This window comes from Merops nubicus, unplaced genomic scaffold (genome assembly GCF_000691845.1).
Source record: "Merops nubicus isolate BGI_N331 unplaced genomic scaffold, ASM69184v1 scaffold4411, whole genome shotgun sequence".
NCBI classification, from domain to species: Eukaryota; Metazoa; Chordata; class Aves; order Coraciiformes; family Meropidae; genus Merops; species Merops nubicus.
Genome location: NW_008586286.1, coordinates 147,382 through 163,832, shown reverse-complemented (window position 1 = coordinate 163,832; position 16,451 = coordinate 147,382). Strand labels below are relative to the sequence as shown.

Here is a 16,451-nt window from a genome sequence, read left to right as displayed (position 1 = left end):
ACTCTTTCCTTCTTCCCAGAAAAGCAGAAGTTGCAGCAGGGCTTGTCTCACATCTATGTCTGTCCGTGGCCTCCACGCCAGCGCTCAGTCCTGGCTGTTGTTCTGCATGTCACTATATGCTGCACGTGCAGATTGCAGAGGCAATGGAAATCTGTTTCCAGCTCTGTGAGCACTTGCATCATACATCAGAGTAAGTGCTGTGGAGGAAGGACAATACAATGGGACACCCAACAGATACCCTCTAATTTGTGCCTTTCCCATTGTTCAAGTTCACATTTGACATGCAGAGAAACCACATCTGGCAGCTGGGCTTTCCTGTCATCCTGAGATCTGGGAAAGTGGCTGTAATGATGGAGAAGGAGATGACAGTCAGAGCTTTTGTACAGCCCAGTCAAGTAATTTGTGTTGTATTTCTTTCATTGTACTATCAGCCAGCCTCACTCATGTTCACTGGTAAGTTCTCTGTAGGTGGGTACTCTGTGTTACATCCAAACCTTTTGTTTGCTCTGTCTTTTCTCTCTCATTCCTTTCCCTTATGCTGCATCTCCAGTTGTCATCCTCTCTGTTCCTCACTTTCTTTTCCATCATAGAATAGATCTATAGAATCATTATGGTTGGAAAGGACCTCTAGGATCAAGTCCAACCTTCAGCCCAGCATTTCCCTAACCACCATACCAATGTTTGCAATGTCTTACATTCTTTGTTTACATCCTTTCACCATTGCTCTTTTCCCATCTCCCTCATGCTTTTTTGCCCCTGCTTGAATAAACCCACAGTCTCTGCAACCAGTAGAGACTAGCATAATCTCCACTCCTACAAAATGCCCATTTTTTACTCTGGGCTGTACTCTCACACAGGGCCAGCTCTTCCTCATCATTGGGGCCTATTAAGCAGCAGGCAGCCCATAGATGAGTCACTGTAAGTGTTGGCACTGCTAAAAAGATCCTGAAATGTCTCCTCTTCAGCCCAAGTGGCAGTAACAAAGCAGAGCTGTTGAGTAGTGGGAAATCCCCTCCCAAAGACAGGTGCAGATGCACAGCGTGTGCAATTTAAGGTGATAATTTATTATGCCATCATCAATCCGATGTCAAGAAATGGGATGTTGAAGGATTTTTAATGGACACGTGAAGAAGCACACGGATTAAACTGACACTCTCTCTCATGCCTGTGAGTAGAGGTGGCCTTTCTGCTGTATCATATTCATGTGTTTTAGAAAGAAGACAAATGGCTTACAACATAATTCTCCATGAGCCATTTCCATCTACATCAAAATTACGAAGGTCAGGTCCTCTTGTACAATAATTACATTTTAATAAAATAAGAATAATTTATAACATTCAAGTCCACGTTATAATTGAATGGGATAGCTATCCCACACACAACCTCAGTACACAATATAATTTATACATGAGCTCAGGATTCTCTGCAGGATGCTGAAATCAACATTGCGTGTTGGGGATGTGGATACTTATTTTAGGCACTGAGTCTGAAAATTGTGGTTTGTAGAAATATATGCAAAAATATTGCCAAAATAAGCATTCAAAAACTCATTTCAATATGCAGCTGCTTATAAGCACAGTAATTAAGATATATTGTGTAAATTTACTACATCTTTTCTCACCCACACCAGTGAGATAGAAGTTGCAGATTTCAGATGAAGACTCAATAGATCTTTAAACTTCAGCCAAGACTCAGCAGAAAGCTGTCTGGGAGAGCAGGTCTGCTGCTTAGCCTGGTCTTGTCTCCAATGCTCTGAGCACTTTGATGGAAAGAATGTTGTTGGGATCACCCAGCTCCCACCTATTGTTACTGTTGTGGATGTGCAGCATTGCATTCTGGCATGCCAGCAATGAGTTAACTCAGCTTTTAATATATTTGAGACACTTTTCACAAATGAACTCATTTATCCTCACAGTCCTGCAGGGAGGGAGAAAGTCGGTCTGCCTGTTTTCTAGATAAAGGAACTGAGGTGGGGTTGTGACATTTTTCTCATCAGGAATCAATCAGTGTCAGCTTTACACTTCACATGCCATCACCAGTCACAAAGTGTTCTAAATGCTCTGTTTAGACTCTGCAGCAGGGGATCTGTGTTCCTTCTAGCTTGCTGCTTCTCTGAAATAAATTAACAGGTTCTACCTCTACTTCTCCTCCAGCTGGGGTGATGCTGGTCCCTGAAAGTAAGACGGAGGATGGGTTTGAGGAGCACTTCGGCTTGAACTACTTGGGACACTTCCTGTTGACTAACCTCCTCTTGGACACGCTGAAGCAATCAGGAACGCACAGTCACCATGCTAGGATCATCACTGTCTCATCAGCCACCCATTATGTAGGCAAATTGCACCTGAACGACCTACAAAGCAGGTACTCATCCTCTTTTGGTATTCACTGGTCTGCAGTAAGGGTGTGCAGATTAAACTCCAAGCAAATTGTTACTGAATGTGGGGTTTATTTGTTGTCTTTTTAAAAAAATTAATGGTGATTCTCAAGCAGTTGCTTAATATCTTTCAAGCTTGAACAAAGGTTGGAGCCTTCAGTCAAAGATGCAAATAATTTACAGACTTGCAAACTGTCTTTTATTCTGAACCTTGAAATCCTTGCTTTCAAAGGAATTTCTGATGCTGACACTGTGGTGATGGTTGTGGTGCAAAGCCTGGACATCTCACTGACTCATCAGAGAGACTCTCAATAACTGGGATGTTTTAAAATGACTTGGGAGATTACTAATTGACTTTGTCCTCAAGTAAATCACAGAATCACAGAATGGTTGATGTTGGAAGCTACCTCTGGAGATCTTCTAGTCCAACACCCCTGCCAAAACAGGCTCACCTAGGGGAGGTTGCACAGGAATGTGTCCATGCGAGTTTTTGAATTCTCCAGAGAAGGAGACTCCACCACCGCTCTGGGCAGCCTGTTCCAGTGCTCTGTCACCCTCACACAGTGCATATGTCGAGGTCCTGATCCTGCCCTAAGAGGAGCACAGATAGATGTCTGTGGACACTAGCTCCCTGCCCACTGAGTGTGGGACTGCTGACCTTGGCTCTGGGAGCACAGCTAGCCCCACCTGCCTGGATGCCTGGTAGTTTTGCCCAGCCCACACACTGCCTGATGCTCCTTCCTCCCTGCCTGCTGGTCTGCAGCTCCTGTCACACGCTCCTCCCGGCCTCCCCCGGCCTCCGCTTTGACCTGCACTGCTCCTGACATCTAGGTCCCTTGCTTTAGCCTGTCTCACAGCCCTCTCCAGCTTCTCCCACCTGCCTCCTGGCCCTGGGCTGTGCCATCCCTCCCCACACGTCAGCCCGGTGATTCAGAGCAAACGCTGGAGCCCCAGCTCTTGTCTGTGTCACCCTCTGCACTTCCCCAAGAGCTTACTGAGATCCAGGTGTGCAGCCATCCTGGGTTCTTAACCCAGTAAAATGGGTTAAAATGCATGGCCATATTCTATGCGATTATGTTCATTGAGGAACCTTGTGGGTGAATGTCTATGGGCTATTTCTAACAGTAGGAATACATCAAATGATGAGGTAAATGTCTCTGGTGTCTCCCAGGAACAGTGTAGAGTTATTCAGTTAATTGAGGAACGGGCAGGATAACTGAGGTGCATCATTTCCCCGTGCTGTCACGTGTGGCAATGATGTGCTTACTAAGAATCTCAAACACAGCCTGTTTTCTGATGGCTCCAGAGTGTTTCTGCCTGCACAGAGGCAGGCTGAGCTTTGCATCATTTCCACGGAGAAATTCTGTCTCTGTCCTTTGACAGGGACTCCAGCACACGTTCAGAGGTACCTGGCCTGAGGTTTCATTTCAGAACAAAGACTGAAATTAGAGGGCTGGGCTGTTACCACTGCAGACATTTTCCATATGAATGCTGCATTAAGCATGTCAAACTTTCTATTTGACTTCTGATTGCATACAACAGCACCAGTTTTATTACAAGCACATTGTTTAAAATCTACAGGGTAGTCACAGTTTAATCTCTTCCTTGTAAAACAATCACAACAAATTACCTTTACTGTTCACATGTCGTGTGTATTCATTGTTTCTGATGGGCACATGCTGGCTGGCACCAGGCAAGGGGCTAAGGGGAGTGTAGTTAGTATTTCTTTGGGCTAAAGTGAAGAAGGCAAGTTTAAATGTGGCTGTTCTGTGTCTCTAGATAGCAGCAGTTTCCTTGTTTATTACAAAGCCTTGCACTGTGCCTCTTTAATTTAGGATCATCCTTACCAGTGATTAATCTTTAACTCATATTCTAAAGGGATTAGAAAAGTTTCAATAGGGCAAGTTATAGCTGAGTATAAAATTGACCAATCTGATGTAAAAAATAATAATATACCAGTGAGATTTACCTACAGCTTTTGCACCAGACCTTGCCCTTTACGTTTCAACTTTACTGGTGTAAGAAGAGCCATAAAGGGTGACAGACTGATTTTGCCTGCTCTTTCCCAAATGGATGCTCTGAATCCTTCTGGGACAGCAGGGGTGCCTGCTTTCCAAGCACACAGGCACACCAGTGGGACCCAGACCAGGCTGTGGATTCAGCTCCAGATCTTGGTTCAGATGGGAGAAGATATTCCTGGGTGGGTGTTTTTTTAAACCTAACTGCTGCTAAGCTCCCACTCGGATGAGCAGTTAGTTGTTGCATAAACAGTGCTACTAAAAGTAGTGAGGTCGCCCGTCTGTTCGAGGGTGTGCCTACAGTGTGAGTGGGTGACTTAGCAACCCTGGTGGACTGTTGTGGGGCACCAAACACAGGCATTGCCCACACCGTGAGGCCCTGGAGATGCCTGATCATTCAGAGCAGCATTTAAGAGCTTTAACAGATGCAGTAAAGACACCCATGGTAAGCATTGTGATATGATAGTGTTCCACGAATTGCCTCAATTTCCTAGTGATGCAATTGCTCATTTTCGCCTCTTGTGTGATGGGAAATCTTTCTAAAAGTTTTATACTCACTTTTTCCATATTTTGAGTTGTACTAGTTGGCCATAATTCATTTCATGATGGGAGTATGTTCCCCAATTGGCTGGTAGTCCTAAACTTGCAGGAAGACAGCAAAACAATTTGGAATTATTTATTCACAGTGGAGAAAATGGGCTGTAGTCTGTGCTGGAAAAATTACTTGTGGCAGCAGACTGAAATGTTTACCATGCTCTAGGAGTAGTGTCCCATTTTTCCTAGATTTTGGTTGGGCTAATGTCCAAACTGGAGGTGAATGATAGCAGTGAAGGAGGGATTCATTCATCAAAGTCAGCAGAGGAGGAAAGACTGTCTTGACATAAAGGACACAGTAAACCAAGGTTCAGTTCTCTGCTTTACCACATGTTTTCCCATGGGATCGTTCTCCCCCTCTGGAGACTGTGGGTTGACAGTCATGGTTGTGGCCGTCACTTCCCATTGCTTGTCCTTGCTGCTCAGAGATCCACTCAGAGGCCAGAGGTCATCCATATCACTGTGACCACAGGGCAACAGCGTAACAAATAACTGTTGGAAGGTCTGTCCCATGAACAGTATTAAATTCAGCTTGTGTTGCTGTCTTTGATATTTTCTCTTTGTTTTGTTTTCTGCCATTTTACCAATCTGATTTATCCCATGTTTTCTTTTCAGCTGCTTTTTGGAGGGAGGGTTAATTTATGTTTTTCTTGATTTTCCATGCATTTTATTTTATTTTTCTTCCTTGTAATGTCTCTCTTCATATCTGCCTGCTCGATTTCTATGTTCATAGTTTCATCCTCACTTGTGTCTTTTGAGCTCCTTTGTTTCCGTTACCTTTTCCCTTCCCATCTCATCATTTTTCCTCCTCTTGTGTGTGCGTGCCCTATTTCTTCCCACTAATTCATTTTCTCCTCTCCATTTATCTTCCTCTTTTCTCCCCGTAGCTCCAGTCCTGTTCCTCCCCTATGAATATCATTTTGCCCCCTTCCTGCCCATCCTCTTCACACACAGCAGTAAAAAAGACCCAGCATGGGTACAAGGCAGGACAGAGCTTGTTCCAAACTGGCAGGGCATAGCTTGTTTCATGTGTGTGATTGAAAATGCAAACACACAAGAGCAATGACTGTTCTCCCAGTTCTTTTGCTGAAGGATATGTGAAGAACATCAAACACCTTTGTGGTCTTTTAGATCCAGACCGTTTTCAACAGCAATCACATGAGTCGACAAGGAGATCCCTTAGGCAAATCATTCTCCTTCATTCCTACTTTGAATGCGACTGTTTTCAAGGAGGTGAAAGTTTAACAGAAACGCTATCTTCAAGCGTTTCAACAGTGGTGATTTCAGCAATTGCATGCTGAGGGTACTATGCTGTGCCCTCTAACAGTATAGCTGGGATGTCCTCTTTTCCTCTTTTCCCTGCCTTAAATAATACCTTCTAAAGTGTGAGGGGAAAAAGAAAATATGGTCATGAGACAGTATGGCTGCCTAGTTTATCAGAACCTTGAAAAACATTATGCCATTGTCTTGGGTTGAGGTAGGCTTGACCAATGCTCTGGAGTTTGTGGTGCTCTCACAAGGCTGGGATGGAGAGTACTCTGCTTAGCCAACTAAGAAGGAATTTTAGGATAGTAAAGAAAAGACCTTATTCCCTTTCCCAGGCTGTGGGTCACACCTGAATACGCTCCCTTTCCCAGGGGTTAGCACCTTTGTGTGTTCTGTCTAGCTTTTTCTCCATGACTAACTATTCCTTTCATCATCCTCTCTTTTTGCATGCCAAATGGGCCCTGTAATGCTGTGAATCACAGATCTATGAACTCCCCAGCCACAGTAAGACAGCTCCTTTTCTGGTTCGTGTCTCCTGTATATTGAAGAACAATTAGTCACACTTTTTCAGCATTCTTTCCTCTGCTCCTCAACAGCAGAAGAAGCCAATGGTTTTAGTAACTTTCCAGATTGTTACAGTCCCAAGATAAATTTCTGTATTTTTTCCCTGTAGCCTGAGTGCATGAATCATGTCAGAGAAAACAGAGATTGAATGAAAGGAATTGCAAAAATTCCAGCTGCCACATGTGCATCCTAGCTGGTCCAAAACAGGGTAAACAGCTCTGCCCAGGACCTGGGAAGATGCTGGGAAGACAAGGCAGCTCCAGTTAATCTCCTGGTTTAGGCAGTTTGTAAGGGCTGTAAAAGAAGGTCATGCACTAGTGAGAAAATCTGTCTAGCAAAGTGTCTGGAGACCTCCTGTTTTTTGGATGGGTGCTGTCCTTCTTCATCATCACGTCTAGCATGTGTGTGAAGTTTGTTGGTAAATTAAGTTATATTAAATTTGGGCAGAAAGTCAAGGATTTTGTCCCACCAGCATTGCTAAGATTTTGAAGATATTGTCCATGAATAGCAATGAAAAGTTAAAATGTCAAATTACTTTTGGAAAATATGAACCCGTTTTATAGACGTGAACCTTTCATTTCAATGATTTCAGAATATTTTATTTCTAATTTATTTGTAATTATCCTTAACAGTACATTGTCATTCATATTTTGAAGTAGATCTTGATCAAACTGAAACTCCAAACCTTTCATTTCTGTGTCATCCTGTTGAAGTAGGGTATCTCCATCAGTTTCAAATTAGTTTTTGTTTAAGCTGGACATTTGTTTAAAACAGATATTTTTACTAAGAATGATTTGATGACCCAACTTTTTTTTTTTTTTCAATTAAAAGCTTTATTAGAAAAAAAATATTCCCAGTTGGTTCCTCCAGTGCCTATTTACAACTGATCTGTCGCTTACAGCTTTTTAGCTCTCTTTGACTAGAAGAATTCACAGAATGTACAGTATCTCCAATTAATGCAAAAACAAACATGAAGCTGATATAGTATAGTAGTAGCAGCATAGTACTATTTCTTATTTCCAAATTTTTAAATAATAAGGGAAAACTTTAAAAAGTAAGTAGGCAATTTTTTTTTATATTATCCTTTTATTTATTAATCCATTTTATTCACTACAGAAGTTTTTCACAGTTATATATAAAGAACTGTGTCATTGGACTATTGCTTTCAAAAATGCTGTGAAAACTACAGAAATTGTAATCATAAGATTCTTCTAGACCATAAGATAGACATGAGCTCTTATAGATTTTTTTTTTACGTGTATATATGGTTTTGTTTGAGTTTGACTCTTATTGCTTATTGTGGTTCTATTTGCAAGAAAAAGTCACGTTTCTTTGACAAGACCAAATACCAACTGCAGCACACTTCTCTATTCAGCTAAACGTGGCTTTCCTGCAGCAGGTTACCAAATTTTCCTCTTTATAGTTAGATGATAAGTATTCAAATGCTTAATGCACATAGGTAAGGGCATTTCAGTCCCTCTTTGCAAAGTGTTTTCTGTAAAAATGCAAAAGGATTTGCTGCTTTGCAAAATAATGCCTTGCATTTGCAACAGTTAGTATTAACTAACTGCAGGAATTGACTTGCTGGCCTGGAAATGAGTGTACTGGTGAAGACACAACTCCCAAATTCTCTAAAAATAATTTAAAAAAATAAAAGGGGGGAGGGGGGAGAGGGCACTGTTGTTATATCGGCAGATTAATTTATGAATCCAAAGACAGAGTTCTAGTTAATACACAATTTTATCCATACGCAGGTCATAGGTGATCCCTATCCATTCTTGCAACCAGTTATGGAGAAATATTTGTCAGGATGCCAACTCTGGAAAGTTTTAATTTTACATTTATTATTATATTTTTGTCCTGTCTAAACAAAATTCTTTTAAGGTTCATTGGTTTCTGAAGAACAATAGTACAGTGTAACACTACTATCACATAGGTAATGCCAGACTAATGTATTCAGGGAAATTAAATGTAGCTACTTTGTGTGTCACAATGTTAAATTCCTCCTTGTCTGAAAGGGATTAATGGTTTTCACAAAGGATTATTAATGATGGTTAATGATTTAATAGAGCACACTGTTTCTGAACTCGTTCAAAATTGCAGCGTGTTGGGAGGCGTGTGATCTATGGTGCTCCTGCTGCTCAGCCTCTCCCTGCACAGTGGGTCAGGTGTCACAGAACACAGAAGTCAAGGCACACAGAACAGTGGGTCTCATAGATGGGCTGTTTTCCAAAACAGCAAGATGGTTCAATGGTAATTTGAAAGTTTAAGTGCTGCACTCCTGTGACAGAGGAGGCAAAAGGGGCTTGTGAAGATAGCTTGTCACCCTTGAGAGGGGAAGGTGAGCTTAACATCACCCCATGAGCAAAAAGACTCTTTAAGACTGAGTGAACCTTAAAAGCTTTGTAGTTCAGGTCCTGGGCTATTCAAATGGTTTTAGAATTCCTCTCAATTGCTCTACCATCATCCTCACAGCACCTTTTCAGTGGAGTTGTCCCGTGAGGTGCCTAGCCTAGCTGCGGAAAGCTGGCACACACACCTGCTTTTCCCTGGAGTAAGAGAAATGGTCAAAATGATCATTCCACCTTCCACAAATCCCTGCTGGGTACAGCCCTGCTCTTGCTCCTGGTTCTTCGCAGCCATATGTCCCTGGTCTTGCCCTGTGCGTTAGGGGTGATGAGGTGCAGTAGTGGGAAGCCAAGGTTTTTGCCTCTGTGATTACAAATGGTGACTCTTAACTTTTCTCTGCTCCCCTTCTAAACCTCTTCTTTCAGCAAAGGAGAACGTTATCTGCTCAAAAGCAGACCAAGCATTTAAATACTTGAAGAAAAATTGGTCTTTTGATTACATCAAATTCTCTATGACAAATGTGAGCTTTATGAAACACATACTTTCTAAATAAAATAAAATAAAAACACTGCAAAGTAAAATATTTTAGCCCCTGTGAGTTTTAATGCTGCCAGAATAACTTATATAGTTGCATTTTCATTCTTCCATTTCTTCTGTTCTCATTATGTGTCAGGTGCTGTGGTTGCCCTGCATTTCTTTTCATGGGAGGTGGAGAATGTCTGTGTGCAGCACTGCCTCAGTCTCCCAAGAAGGACAGAGACTGAAGAGCACTGTGGCTCACAGGAGCTTTCTGAGAAGCTCAAGAGCTTTTAAGAGTGATGCTAATATGTCTAAGCTGCAGTATCTTTCATTTTTTTTTCAGAGCAGGGCAGTTCTGTGGCTGTGTTGATTTTTCAGAGTTTGGACATGAAACTTCTCATCATTTCCTGGAAAGCCAAACCTGCCTGAATTCACTTGCTTTTGGTTTGTTTGCAAATGGAAGAGATCTCATGTGCTCTGGCCCCAAGCCACGCCATGCCCCTTCTTAGGAAATGCTTGGTTTTCCATTACAGATCTCTGTTTACAGTGCTCCAGGGTGACACAGTATTGGGAAATTTATAAAGCAAAACCAAATAACAACTCTGAATGGTAGAGAAGGTGATTGCTGTCACTGTCCCTTATGATGTGTTGGAATAACCACTTTGCAATGCTGGCTGTGGACCACTTTGAGTCATAGTACGTTACTCATTTATTGCAGATTTTTTTATTTGCTGCCGCTGACTTGTTTATGTTCCTTAAGTAAGACCCCTCCTCTTCACAGGCCCCTTTCATATGCTCATTTCAATCCTATATCTTTTCTGACAGTGGCCAAGGGCTGCTGTTTTTTATGATCTCACACAAACAAATACCTTTCTTGTGCCTGGACTATGAGTAATTTCAAGGGTGCAGAAAACTCCCACATTTTAATCTCTCCTATACCTGTTGGCATTTCAGCTGTGTTTCTTTTTTTAACCTAGAAAGGTCTTCCAACAGACAAGAAACTTCTCATGACTGTTTCTGGCAAATAGTTGTCTGTATGCGCTTGTTGCTTGTCTTAATTCTTGTACTGTGAGTTAGTCACTTTTACTTCTCCTTTCAAAGCTGTGATATTCATATTCTCACTAAGTAAGAAAACTTTGAGAAAGCAGAGGTTCTTAGATTGTTTCAACAAACAGGAGTTGATTTTCAGAATTATTTTGTTGCACCAGATTAGATGATCTTGTGCTGCTTCTGTGGAGAGACAGTGATGGCAGAGGATTTTCTGAAAAATGATTTTGCAGTCTGTGTGCACATTCAAGCCTTGTTTATGTTGATAAGACAAACCAGTCCTTCAGTGTGGTGAGCATCTGCACCTGCAGAACATATTCAGCACCTCCTCAACTCCAAGGCAGTGCAGTGGGTTCAGCCCATCACAAAATGAAACCTTATGTTACCTTCCCATATGCAGCAACACATTTCCTGTAGTCTACTGCAAATGTGCTAACCACATTTGCTGCACTACTTTGGATTTGAAATGGCAGCACAACTTTATTTGTGTAACCAGGGCCTGCAGTTCCCTTTCAGCTCCAGAATGAAAAGCCCAGAATCTGCAGCTGTTCTGCAAAAGTCTACCCTAGTTTTAAGATGGTTTTATGAAAACAGAAAGTTTTGGGATTGTTCAAATTATTACTGGGCCATTTTATGACCCTATGGGTGTTATGGTGGAAGAAAACATAAGACCCATTGTTTCCTTCAACTTAAAAGGTCTATTGCAGGAGAGTTAGGAAGCTTTGCACAAGTGGGTGGAGAGTGCCTCAGAGCTCTTCTTGTTATAATCCAAGAGGTAATCTTAAAAGATGTGTTAACATCTTCAATAACCTGAGACTCAGATTATCCGAGAGATAATATGCAAAGATATGTGGACATGATGTTTCCCCATCACTCAAAAGGGTCACAAGGACACAGAATGTAGGTCTTGGATCTGTGCCTTGGGTGCACCAATGCAAAATGTTGCTTTCTTCTATTCATTTATTCATTCGGTTGTTTGATGGAGATCTTGAACTGAAGGAATGGATACCATTCTGATTAAATACCACTTTAAATATTAGCAAGTACTTAATGCTGCGTCATATGAACTGACTGTAGAAAAATGATGCTTCAGAGGAGGCAATTTATATAACTGTATAAAGATCCATATTTCCTGGGAGAATGGAATTACAGTAACTACAGCTTGAACTTGCCATCAATATTTAAAATAATTAAAAAAAAATTGAAATTAACACCAATTGTGCACAAACAGAAAAATTAGACTTTTTTTTAAGACAGTGATTGGGATGAGAATTTGAGACCAGTCTATGAATCCATGTTTCACCCATTTGAGAACTGTGCTGAGCACATGACAATGGAACTGCACACAGCAAGGCAATTGGTGGAGCAGGAGGGCTCTTGACATCTCACCTCCTGCAATTAGAAGGGAAGAACCAAATGAAGCATTGATTTCATCTGGTTGACAGTAATGGCAAGGATGACAATCCCCTGCTTATTTTGCCTTTCATAAATATTTTTACAATAAATACATTCCAGGTTCCTTCACTAAACGTAGTCCTCTAAAGCCAGTAGGTTCATTTTTGTTCCCTCTGCGTATCCTACAAGCATTACAAGGGGCTAGTCAGTGATTGCTCTGGTTTTATACTGTGAAATGCTGGAAGTTGTAAAGCATTACTTTAAAAAAAAGAAAAAAACAATCACACACAACCTGGCTTCCAGCTTGTGGCTCCTGCTGCATTGTGGATTAAGCACAAGGCAGGAGTCACTGACTTGCAGAGAAATCAGATACCGAGGCCATCATCAAAGTTTTTCTCCTTAAAGGGAGACAGAGGGAGACCATCTCCCAGCTCTGAGCTTCGACCCTTATAGTTATCTTCTAATTTGAAGAAGAAAAATGCTATTTTACCACTGCTGAAAAATGTCAAAGAAAGTCCAGTTCTGGCAAGAGCTGTATGTGAGCAGCACATGGCATCAAGGGGCTCACTGCAGGGAGAAGGGGAGGCTCTGAGACATGGTCACTCTTTGTCTGTGAGTCATAACACAAGGGCAGGGGGGGCTGCTATGAAAGTGCCACCTGCCTCTGGCTTCATAAGTTGCTTAAGAAGCCAGAGGTCATGTGCCGACTTAAGTTACTTAAGAAGCCAGAGGTCATGTGTGACCAATTGTAACATGAAGGATTTTCTTTCCATTTTGTGTAGAACTACCAATTTCACTGACAGGCCTTGTAGCCTTCCTTTCCAACATGTTCGTCACAGGATCATGAGGATGAATCACGATTCCCTAACGCTTGAGTCCTCATTCACTCAAATTACAGCTGCCAGGGTATTCCAGTCCAAATACATGGGAGTGTGCTAGGGCCACCTTGACTGTTATATGTATATATTTATAATTTTTTTTTTAAGGCTACATGTAAGTGTATGAAAGGAATGTACATGAATAAGCGTAGTTGTTAAGTGAGCACCCAAAATACCCAGACATATATATGAAATGGTTGACTGTCCAGTAGCCTGGAGTTGGTAGCAGGACAGCTACCATACAAAACATAACTGTAACATCATCTGAATAAGGAGATATGTTAACACTTCAGAATTTAGTTTTATTTTACTAATGCACATGCTTGTTTCTTTCAATTGGCAAAATGCTAGTTGTCAGTGATAATACATGTATTCTGATTTCTCCAGCTGAGCCTTTTCTCCATCTCTATATTTCTTTTTTTTTGTTGTTGTTATTACTGAGGGAAAACCACATTTGATGAGATCAGCAAATACTTACATGTAGTACTGTCAGAAAGTCTGCTTAAATCTAATAAGCAATATTTAGGACTTGGGCTTTGGTTTATCATAAAAAAAGAGAAAGAAACTGCTCATGGTAACAAGAAGTGACGTACCTGTGTTCTGCAATATATTTCTGTAGCTGCTTCAAAATAAAATGCAAAATCTATCCAAAATCTTGTGCTGCATTCCCTAGAAAAAGAAAAGTTAAGACTGTGAAAGCTTCATGTTTAATAATAGTTTTTTTATGTTCTTGACGAAGCAATGGTGGTGATGTGTTGCAAAATTAATACATAAATCATTAGGAAACCTTAGTAATTTTAATACAGCAAGTCTGTGTTTTGTTTAATTCACCAATTCATCCTAAGGCATATATTGAAATTTTCTGTGGCCTTTCATTAAAAACCCCAGCATGTCACCCACGTTTTGCATCACTTCTCTTTTAATGGAGCACATAGCAGTGGGGTTGTTCTGCAGTTGGATTTTGATGAGCTCTGCCTTCCAGGCAGATGAACACCCTGGAACTTGAGGAGCGTGGTGATGGGTGAGGAGAGGATGACATGCCCAAGATAAGTGCAGTGTGAAAAGCTCCACATGGGGAGAACTTGGCCGGCCAGGTTCAGTGTGGCTGTGTGTCAGTCAGGACAGCCACATGTCCTCTGAGCCTTTTGTTGAAGCAAGATGTGGTGGGGAAGGGGAAGGGGGCTGGCACTGCACCCTTCTTTCACTCGGTCTGCATCTGCTTCCTCAGAGTGTGAGCACAATGCAAAGCAACTGTTAACCAAAAAGCTGAGAGCAGTGAGAGCCTGTGCACAGGAGGTGTGGAGGAAGTGGTCTGTGCCAGGCAGCAATTTTGTTTCCCCTCTTACTCAGTGGGTACCCTGAGCTCTTTGCTAAGCACCACTGGACATAAATGGGAGAGCTCTACGGAACACAGAGCGACTAAAGCCAGCCAGAGAAGAAACCAGAGTAAGACTGAGTGCCAAGGGAAGTGCTAAACATGGATCCAGTTTTAGAACTTGAATAGCAGCTGAGTCCATATTTAAACCTGGCATTAGCCACTGTAGGCTTCTGTTTGAAATTTGACTTTTTATTACTTTTTACAAATACATTGCACAGCATGCTAGGGAGACTGCTGCTAGAGAGAGCACTGTGGAGCTGAGGGGTAAAATCAGCTTCTGGTGGGAAAGAAGGAAAGAAAAAAAAAATCAATCAGCAAACCACAAGGCAAATCACTCACTCAGCCCAGGACTGAATACTTACTTGTTTTGTTTTGGCAAAAATACAAAACAATCTCTTTCTTTTCTCTTCCCTAATTTTTGTAATGACAATTAAAACTTGTCAGTCTATGTTGCAAAAAATCTTAAGCCAAAAATAAGAATTTCTGCTAAAATTAACTGAACAGAAAATGCAGAGCCTGCCTTATCCCAATCCTTTATTCATCAGTATAGAATAAAAAAAACATTATAGGAGAAAGGAGAAAGTCTTGTATATTGCTTCTCTCTTGGCCACGTTTCAAAGGAGCTAATTAAACTCTGTCTTCCTTAACTTCTCCTGTAGTTTCCATTTAGTGAGTTGTGCATTGCCCTGTTTTATCAGCACTGACTTGGAAAAATGCTATGGAGGAGCATCTCCCAGGAAAGACTGGTAGGAAGAGTGGTCCACAGAGAGCCCCACTCAGATGAATAGGTGAACATGAACTTCTCCAAGCTACCAGTGCCAGGCATGCCACTGCTTTTCACTGGACTTCTTCCCACCAGTCCTTGCTCCACTTTTCATAGCTGCTGACCATGCACAGGCTTGTCGTACCACAGTATATGCTGTCTGGTGTAGCTTGAACTTGATGATCAGTGTTTATTAGTAAAGATCCCTGGGCAGTTGAACACCAGTACCTCTATATATATACCACTGCATATATACCACTGGCAGCTACCTGCCTTTTGCCTGGTTGTCCATCTTCTTAGGAGGTAGAGTTTCTCTGCTGGAGAGTCTTCCTGCCTTGCTGTCAAGCATTGATACCCTGTGTCTTCAAGGGTCCAAGCATCTACAGGCACCTCGCGTGAGCTCGTGTACCAGCACAGTTTGCTGATAAACTGTTATTTGCTTTGTGCTGGTTGATCTCTTGTATACAATTTTATTTCAGAAAGCTTTTAGAGCCTTCAGAAAGTGAAAGCAAAGTGGAAATATGGAATGTCAGTGTTATTTTATTTAGTGTGCAATTATACTTTCTTTTGGTGAGAAATTGTCCATACAGATCTTGGAGTGCCAAGAGAGGTTAGTTTTAGATGCATAGGCTTTAAAGCCAGATAACACCACACGTAAGAGAAATACATTTTATGGTTTTATACTGAAAGAGGGTAGAGTCAGATTGGACATAAGTAACAATTTTTTTTTTGCAATGAGGGTGGTGGGACACTGGAACAGGTTGCCCAGAGAAGTTGTGGATGCCCCTTCCCTAGAAGTGTTCAAGGCCAGGCTGGATGGGGCTTTGAACCAATTGGTCTAGTGGAAGGTGTCCCTGCCCATGGCAGGGGGGCTGGAACTAGATGATCTTTAAAGGTCTCTTCCAACCCAAATCATTCTCTGATTCCACACATATGTGCAGGAGAGATGGAATCGTGTGACAGGTACCGGAGCCTCTGTGATCCTATTTTTCTGATGCATAAAGTGGAGACTGGGTGCAATGACATCATGTAACTAGTGCTGGGTTTTGGTTTTTTTTCAACATGGCATTTAAACAACGTGATTCTAATAGGATCGGTTCTCACAAACAAAACAGTTGTTCAATGAAAATCCTTGTCAGTTCTGTGTCACAGGTTATTCCTCTGTCTTATGTAGTCCATTGATGCCAGATGGCTGGAAAGCAAAAAGCACACACAGAGTAAATGGAAAGAGGGCAGGTAATCATTGCAGGAGTTCCACCTAAAGTGTCTGCTCTGTGTATCCAATTTTATATCCTTCTTATCTATA

General features: G+C 41.7%; 1 protein-coding gene across 1 annotated transcript in view; it reads left to right on the top strand.

Moving 5' to 3' along the window:
• Positions 1-16,451, top strand: part of DHRSX (dehydrogenase/reductase (SDR family) X-linked) — a 61,868-nt gene that overhangs the window by 12,703 nt on the left and 32,714 nt on the right. Inside the window, exon 3 of the mRNA XM_008948600.1 lies at positions 2,154-2,361. Within this exon, the coding sequence (XP_008946848.1) occupies positions 2,154-2,361 (208 nt within the window). The remainder of the gene's footprint in view (positions 1-2,153; positions 2,362-16,451) is intronic.